Source organism: Salvelinus fontinalis, chromosome 32 (assembly GCF_029448725.1).
Source record: "Salvelinus fontinalis isolate EN_2023a chromosome 32, ASM2944872v1, whole genome shotgun sequence".
NCBI classification, from domain to species: domain Eukaryota; kingdom Metazoa; phylum Chordata; class Actinopteri; order Salmoniformes; family Salmonidae; genus Salvelinus; species Salvelinus fontinalis.
The window spans coordinates 20467376-20476129 of NC_074696.1; the positions used below are offsets into that span (position 1 = coordinate 20467376).

Genomic DNA, 8754 nt, shown 5'->3' on the forward strand with positions numbered 1-8754 from the left:
TCTCTCTCTCTCTGACTCACTCTCGCTCTCTGTCTCTTCCTCTCCCTCTCTCTCTCTAACATACACACATTCACTCTCTCTCTTTGTCTCTCTCTCACATACACACTCGCTCTCTCATTCCTCGATTACCTTCTCTCCCCTCTCACTTCCTCTGCAGTACTTCCCTCTCTCACTACCTATCAAATCCCTTCTCCCTCTTTCAAATCCATTCTCTCCCTCTCTTTCCCCATTCTCTATTTTTCTCTCTCTCTTTCTCAATCTCCCTCCTCTCTCGCTCTTTCTCTCTCGAACAATTAATTAAATTTAAAAACTGGGTCTCGGCCCAGACTTGCGTAAGTGAAACACTGCTAGGTGATCGTTTTCAACAGTCCGTTACCGAGGTGGAATGTCAATGACGACAGACAGGACTTCGGAACTCCAGGAAGAAGCCACATTTCTATGGAACTGCTGACGTTTTCTAGAAGAAACAGAGGAGTCTCCCCGACTAAATGTTTTGGTTGCTATACTGCGTTGTGACCTTAGAGTGAGGCCAATGGTTGTGTGTTGACATCATATTTAGTCTCCTTAAAGCACCATTCAGCAGTAGAGACAATAACAAAGCAGCCTCCCCACCCCTGGTTCAGTAAAAAGCTGAGGGATGGGGCTCAAATTCATAGACAGAGCTATGGATGCAAGGATTGACCATCCAGGATATCAACATTATAGTTTGAAACATGTATGTTTACATTTTCTTTGTTTAGTAAAACAAGCTAATATTTTTGGTTTTGATGGGGTACGACAGTTGAACTAAGCTCATGAGGGATTTATAAGTTACGGTATATTCTTCCAAAATCAATGGGTATATATAATTAATTAGTTTAAAAAATATGTATCAACTGCTGATTGTCCCTTTAACAGCCTTCTTTTACCCATGGCGTCTCTTACGGCAACTGCCCTCAGTCCCCTGTGTCGTCACCATTCTAGGTCTCTTTCATATAAATAAAGGATTAAACATGTAATAATGTGACATAACCATGCAAGAAGTTCATTTATAGTTTTTCAATGTGCAACTTGGGTCCAGCTAATCACATTAAGTTGGAGAATACCCCTGAGAAGATTGTTTTAAAGGTTGTTTTCAGAGAGAGCTGAATCACTGTTTTCCCTTCACAGAGAGGTGAATCACTGTTCCCTTTCACAGAGAGCTGAATCACTGTTTCCCCTCACAGAGAGCTGAATCACTGTTCCACTTCAAAGAGAGGTAAATCACTGTTCCCTCTTCACAGAGATGTGAACCCCTGTTCTGCTTCACAGAGAGGTGAATCACTGTTTCTCTTCACAGAGGTGAACCACTGTTCCCTCTTCACAGAGAGGTGAACCACTGTTCCCTCTTCACAGAGAGGTGAACCCCTGTTCTGCTTCACAGAGAGGTGAACCCCTGTTCTGCTTCACAGAGAGGTGAATCACTGTTTCTCTTCACAGAGAGGTGAACCACTGTTTCTCTTCACAGAGAGGTGTGATCTCTATTTACGTAACAGTTCCCTATGTTGTGGCTGAGACCTGAGCCAGACCTGAGCCAGACCTGAGCCAGCTTTAAACACTCATTAACATCCAACTCTAATCATCGCAATCCCTCGGCGAAACTTTCAATGGCTCAATTATAGACGCTTCTTTAAAGAAAAGTTAATCACCGGATGGGACTCGTCTGCTCTTCTCTCGTAACACACACACACACACATAGACATACACACATACACATATACACACACATAGACATACACACACATAGACATACACACACACAGACACACACATAGACATACACACACATAGACATACACACACACAGACACACCCACATAGACACACACATAAACACAAACACACACAAAGACACACACACAAATGATCATACTCATAGACACACACACAAAAATGATCAGGTACAGACACACACAGGCTCTGCAGCCATACCACAGCCGACACACATACACACACACCTCTCTCAGAAAAAGTGTGTCAGTACGTAAATGTAATTACCTGGCTGGTGGTGAAGGTGCTCGTGGCGCTGAGGGGGAAAACAGGAATCTGCAGAATGGTCGTGACAGAGGGGTACTATGGGAAATATCATAGAGCATTCTACTGGGAGTTTGGGCAATGAACTATTAAGGCAATGAACAATTTCCAATGTTACCCACTAATATATAATAATATAATATATATACCACTTAGCAGATAATTTCATCCGAAGCGACTTACAGTCTTGAGTGCAGACATTAAACATATGGCCCCAGAAATCAACCCCACTATACTGGTGGTGCAAGCACCATGCTCTCCCCAAGGAGACATACAGGACCACCAACCATTGAAGTGAAATGTAAAGTTAGAGTAATACTGTACACTACACATTGTGTGGGCCTGTTGTACAGTCTCTCCAATGTGTAAGCTATATGCCCGAATGTGAGTCAGTGTATTCTACATTGTAAAAGTGAGTAATGACTTGTAACTGGTATTACAGAACATATCCAAAACATGGATTTCTGATCATGTCACATGATAGGTGATATTTTTTTATGGTGTACCAGCAGGACATGCACTAGTACACAGGAGAGGGCTCTATTTGTGAGATGGCCTTTTCAACATCACCCTGGTTCACATTTTGACACATGCACACACACACACACACACACACACACACACATACACAAACATACACACACACACACACACACACACACACACACATACACAAACATACACAAACACACACACACAGACACACATATACGTGTGGTTATGTCAGCTCCTCAGTCAGGAGGTTTTTGTCTCAAAATCAACAAACTAAGTTTGATCCATTAGCGTCTACTGGAAGTCTTGACATGAAAACAAAAATGTTTTACTAATTATCTTCAGCAGCATCAGGTGTAAAGCAGTTGCATGTGCAGTCTGAGGAGACTTAGTAGGGGACACCGGTTGCATGTGCAGTCTGAGGAGACTTAGTAGGGGACACCGGTTGCATGTGCAGTCTGAGGAGACACCGGTCCTGCCACGTGTCAATACACGGGCGAGTCCATTATTTTCAGTGAGGGAATCTCTGTAGGGGACAATCCAAACAATGTTGTCAGCCAGTCGACAGCTCTTCCCTCTTCCTGTGCTTCTGGGGCCACAGTACTATGCAGTCAGAGCAGAGGGCCCATCGCCATCAGCCCCTGTACCAGGCCAGTTTTAAGTTTTTCCCTCTGGCCATCTGGTCAGACCAGGGCACCAGCCACCAGACCCAATTTGTCTGCTCAAGCTCCACTGCTTCCATTTGGTTTCCTTGTCCAGTTCCAACCCCCGTTAATTCCAGGTTCCTGGCTGTTGCAGCTCAAGGACAGTGGTGTATTCATTGGGGTGCTGTAGTGTAGCTGGTTAAGCCTCAATTCCATGGCAAGACCTTTAAGATAGGATAGTGTGTGTCCCAGATGGCACACTGTTCCCTTTATAGTGCACTACTTGTTCAAAAGTAGTCCACCACAAAGGGAATAGGGTGTGATTTGGGAAATAGACATAGCTACCTGCTGTCCCTCTGAAACAACATGGTGGGACACTCAATCTTACGGCTATTTGTTTATGAGGTCTGGAATAAAGCAGTATGGACTAGTGTTAGTCCGTGGTGATGTCAGGGCAGTCATAGCCAATTAAAGCAGTGGGATACAGGATGTTCCATCCATGCTGCCGATATAGGTCTGTCTGGTTTCCACCGATTGCAGTAAGCCAAAGTGGGAGCCACCACTGAAGAATATTGTAAATCAGTTAAGAATGAGTGTTATTGTTACGGTGACTTGTTGCCCAAGAATGATGTGAAATGAGCAATGCTGAGACAAATTAAATAATAATACATGTGCCAACAACATAGGCCTAAACCTGCTAGTTAGTATAGGCTACACCACAGGGGATCTCCTTTCTGTGACCAGTTAAAGATTCACAAACAGTTCTCTGCAGTATTTCTGGCCTTGCCTGCTCCCAGATCTGTTTGTGCCCTTGCTTATTCCATCAGCATTGTCAAGGTGAATATGAAATGGCATGACAATTCCACAAGGAGTTAGCAAGAGAGGAGAAACAGACTTATTCTGGTCCAGATGCAGCACAAAGCAGCTTAATGTTGGAGTAAATGTAGTAGAACGAGCAACATTAAAATGCACTTCAAATTTCTAAAATAGCAAACTTCTCAGAAACAAAGATCGGTTATATCACCACTGGAAATTGGTGTTTTGTCAGGACTGAGGCGGAAAGAATGAGAAAAAGCAGTCGTTTGAAAGACGCCCGCGTGTGCCTCTGCCTTGGGAAGCGGACCCACCTGCTGTAATGGTGCCGCCGAACAATTCATTTTGATAGATGCAACTGCTACTGTCAGTGCCGCGCGGGGAATATTGTTCTCACCGCGAGACTTGGCGGTCAGAGAGCGGAAATAATAAATGTTCATTTCACTGAATGTGTTTGTCTTGAATATGTCGTCTGAAAAAACTTTCAAACTGCTTTCATGTAAGAACTAGGAACTATGGGTAAAGTGTGTAATAATGGCACAAGGATATTTGTAAACTTGCTTACAGAGTAGACTATTATCGAGGTTTAGACATGGTGTAGACTGATAGAGCTTGAGGTGGCGCGCGTCAAAGCGGAACCCGTCGTGAGGGTGAATCGCTGTCCGTGGTGCTGAACTTTTGTCAATAGTGCTACGCCCGTTGACCATCATATTTATTTAACTTGGCAAGGCAGTTAAGAACACATTCTTAATTACAATGACGGCGTACCGAGGTACAGTGGGTTAACTGCCTTGTTCAGGGGCAGAATGACAGATTTTGACCTTGTCAGCTCAGGGATTCGATCCTGCCAAACGCTCTAGCCACTAGGCTACCTGCTGCCCCATATTATAAAGAGTCTCAAAAAATCTTACTGTGCCAAGTATTGTTAGAACCTTTGACTGCAGTTTCTTGCTAATCTTAAACAAATCTACTTTGAAACCAAAGTATAGGCTACACCTCACGCACATGGTTATGGGTTTAAAAAAGGAGACTCCTGTACCATGTCAGATATAGAGTTTAAATGTATTACATTTTGAATTTGCATCTCAATATTACACTTTATATACATCACAGAAGACTGAAATATGATAAAACCGATAGAAACACCAGATTTTCAGCTGGCTTTTTAAAATAATGTTTATTATTATTAAATTATGAAAACTATGAACAACGTTCCACCCACGAGGCCACTAGAAATTTGACTGCAGCAAAGGGCTACCTGTAGCCCAGCCAACACACATATAGCCTATACCCCTGAGCACCAAGAGCAAATAAACCTCTGCTATTCCATCTTGAGGAGAATAAATCATTTTCGAAATGTATTCTACCACCTGCATTAACTTCAGCCACTGTTACTTCAGTGTTTTGATTTCACTGCCTGTTTTAAGAGGAAATACACATTATGCCTAAAAGGCATCATCCCACCAATTGATTTATCAATTTCCATCAATCTAATTGCTTATTGGAAAGCAAGTGCAAAAAAACGTGTTGAGACAGAACGAATAGCCTAACTGACGGCCCGTGGCTTAAGGTACTCAGAAAGAGCACAAACTTACGTGTGCCGTCAAACCGTGTGGCTATGGTGTCTAGAAACGTGTTCTGAGGCGCAAGTAATCCTTTCATCACAGGCATTTTCTCTCCCTGTTGTCCAAGTCCCCATCAAAATCACGGAGGTAAAGGTGTGAGCCGACCGAATGTATGAGGCGCGTCCGTTAACACTGATCCGCCAAGAGATCAAGAAGTCGTCTGTGGTAAATTGGTGAAAACCGATTGCAATCGAGTGGAGAGTGAGTGTGTGTGTGAGATGCGCGCTCCCTCGAACCGTATGTGTGTATGTGTGTGACAAGTGGATGTGACGCCTGCAGGTGCAATTCAGGTAACAGCTACTCGGGGATGCCAGCGACAAAGCCAGACGCGGGGACGGACTTTCGGTCAGCGGTCCTTCCGTCAGCGGTCCATTATTATGACGTTGGATTGCCATGATCATCATTTCTCACTGTGCAACGACAGAGGCAATCAATTAAACAGGCTACAACACTCTCTGCCATCAAATAAACTATGTTTAACTTGCTGAATGGGTGAATATGTTGTAGCCATAGGCAACGTTTTATTTTCTCTCTCTTTTAACTTGGCTACTTTAAAAATATTTTTAAGATTCTCTGTTATTCTCGTCAGAAAAGCAATAAATAGCGTTCAACTTTGAATAAAAGGAAGTACAGCCTACGCTAAATTTGTATTGAACAGAACCGCTCAAAATTATAACATTAATTTGGCCTGTCAGCAACAGTGTCCTAACTGAATCCCAAACACATTAAGAGTGCCTGTTTTCGATTGAAATATTTATATTTAGTTATAGGCTATGAGTTTGCATGATAAATAAGAAGTATAAATAGAAGCCTACGCCTGGAGGTTAGGGCACCTTAACCGCGGGACAGACACATGCACAAACGCACAGGCAAGCACACGTACAGGAACAGTGCATAGTCTTTTTTTTCCAATCAGCTGGTTCTGACATAGGACCTAATTGAGAGAAAGGAAAGCAAGGAAAAGGGTTGAACAATAGGCTACTCGTGAAGCAAACAAATGTTTTAAAAGATAAGAGTCGAGTACCATACTATTTTGTTATCAGTGTCTGTCATATCTCTCTCTCTCTGACAGCACCTGTCTGGCGCACAGCTGACCGTCCAGGCATCCGGAGAGGTCTAGCACGACACTCTGCCTCTCCCTGATGGTGTAAGGGAGACATAGCAGTTGAGCCATTTTTGTAAAACAAGGGCGCCCCCTTGTGATTTACACAGCTCTGTCATGGACACATAATAACCATGAGTAGGCCTACAGACGCCCTCTCTCTCTCGATCTCAATAGGGAAATAACCAATATAAAATTAACAGTAAACATTAAACTCACAAAAGTTCCAAAGGAATACAGACTTCAGATTTCAAATGTCATATTATGGCTATGTACAGTCTTGTAATGATATGCATATAGTTAAAGTACAAAGGGAAAAATAAATAAACATAGGTTGTATTTACAATGGTGTTTGTTCACTGGTTGCCCTTTTCTTGTGGCAAAAGGTCACAAATCTTGCTGCTGTGATGTCACACTGTGGTATTTCACCCAATAGAAATGCGAGTTTATCAAAATTGGATTTGTTTTCAAATTCTTTGTGGGTCTATGAAATCTGAGGGAAACATATGTCTATGGTCATACATGTAGCAGGAGGTTAGGAAGTGCAGCTCAGTTTCCACCTCCTTTTGTGGGTGTACCAGTATAACTTTAAGTCGTCCCCTCGCCCCGACACGGGCGTGAACCAGGGACCTTCTGCACACATCAACAACGGTCGCCCACGAAGCGTCGTTACCCATCGCTCCACAAAAGCCGCGGCCCTTGCAGAGCAAGGGGCAACCCTACTTAATGTCTCAGAGCAAGTGACGTAACTGATTGAAATGCTACTAGCGCGTACCCGCTAACTAGCTAGCCATTTCACATCCGTTACATGGGCAGTGTGCACGTAACCTGTCTTCTCTTGAGAGCCAGGTCTGCCTATGGCGGCCTCTCTCAAAAGCAAGACTATGCTCACTGAGTCTGTACATAGTCAAAGCTTTCTTTAATTTTGGGTCAGTCACTGTGGTCAGGTATTCTGCTCTGTTTAGAGCCAAATAACATTCTAGTTTGCTTTGTTTTTTGTTAATTCTTTCCAGTGTGTCAAGAAATTATCCTTTTGTTTTCTCATGATTTGGTTGGGTCTAATTGTGTTGCTGTCCTGGGGCTCTGTTTGTGATGGCTTTGTTATGGAAGGTTTGGGAATCGCTTCCTTTTAGGAGGTTGTAGAATTTAACGTCTCTTTTCTGGATTTTGATGCATTATTTGGTGTTTTACATAGTACACAGAGGATATTTTTGGGGTCTCAATTTGGTGTTTGTCCTATTTTGTGAAATCTTGGTTGGTGAGCGTACTCCATCCCTCACAACCATAAAGGGCAACACACACACACTCAGAGTAGTGGTGATCAGATTGAAATTGTGTGTTAAGCACTTAATTACCAAGGTGATCACCACTGGCTGGCCTTAGGCTAGAGTGAGTCAGTGTGTGTACATACACTTCCGCTCAAAAGCTTTAGAACACATACTCATTCAAGTTTTAATTTTTTTTGACTATTCTGTACATTGTAGAATAATAGTGAAGACATCAACATTATGAAATAACACATATGGAATCATGCAGGAACCAAAAAAGTATTAAATAAATCAAAATATATTTGAGATTCTTCAAATAGCCACCCTTTGCCTGGATGACAGCTTTGCACACTCTTGGCATTCTCTCAACCAGCTTAATGAGGTAGTCACCTGGAATGCATTTCAATTAACTGGTGTGCCTTGTTAAAAGTGAATTTGTGGAATTTCTTTCCGTCTTAATGCATTTGAGCCAATCAGTTGTGTTCTGACAAGGTAGGGGTGGTATACAGAAGATAGCTCTCTTTGGTAAAATACCATGTCCATATTATAGTAAAAATAAAGAAAAACCCTTGAATGAGTAGGTGTGTCCAAACTTTTGACTGGTACTGTAAGTGAGGCGGTCTAATTCGGCCTAATTCTCTCTCTCACATACAGACACTGACTCACTCCAGCCTAAGGCCAGCCAGTGGTGCTTCACCTTGGTAATTAAGTGCTTAACTTCTTCTTGTCAATTCAGAATTTCAGCCTGATCACCACTG

General features: G+C 42.7%; 1 protein-coding gene across 1 annotated transcript in view; it reads right to left on the minus strand.

The window, feature by feature from the left end:
* Positions 1–5951, minus strand: part of LOC129830873 (potassium voltage-gated channel subfamily H member 8-like) — a 138764-nt gene extending 132813 nt beyond the window's left edge. The window contains exon 1 of the mRNA XM_055893685.1: positions 5597–5951. Within this exon, the coding sequence (XP_055749660.1) occupies positions 5597–5672 (76 nt within the window). The 5' untranslated portion in view covers positions 5673–5951. The remainder of the gene's footprint in view (positions 1–5596) is intronic.
* Between the last annotated feature and the right edge of the window lie 2803 nt (positions 5952–8754).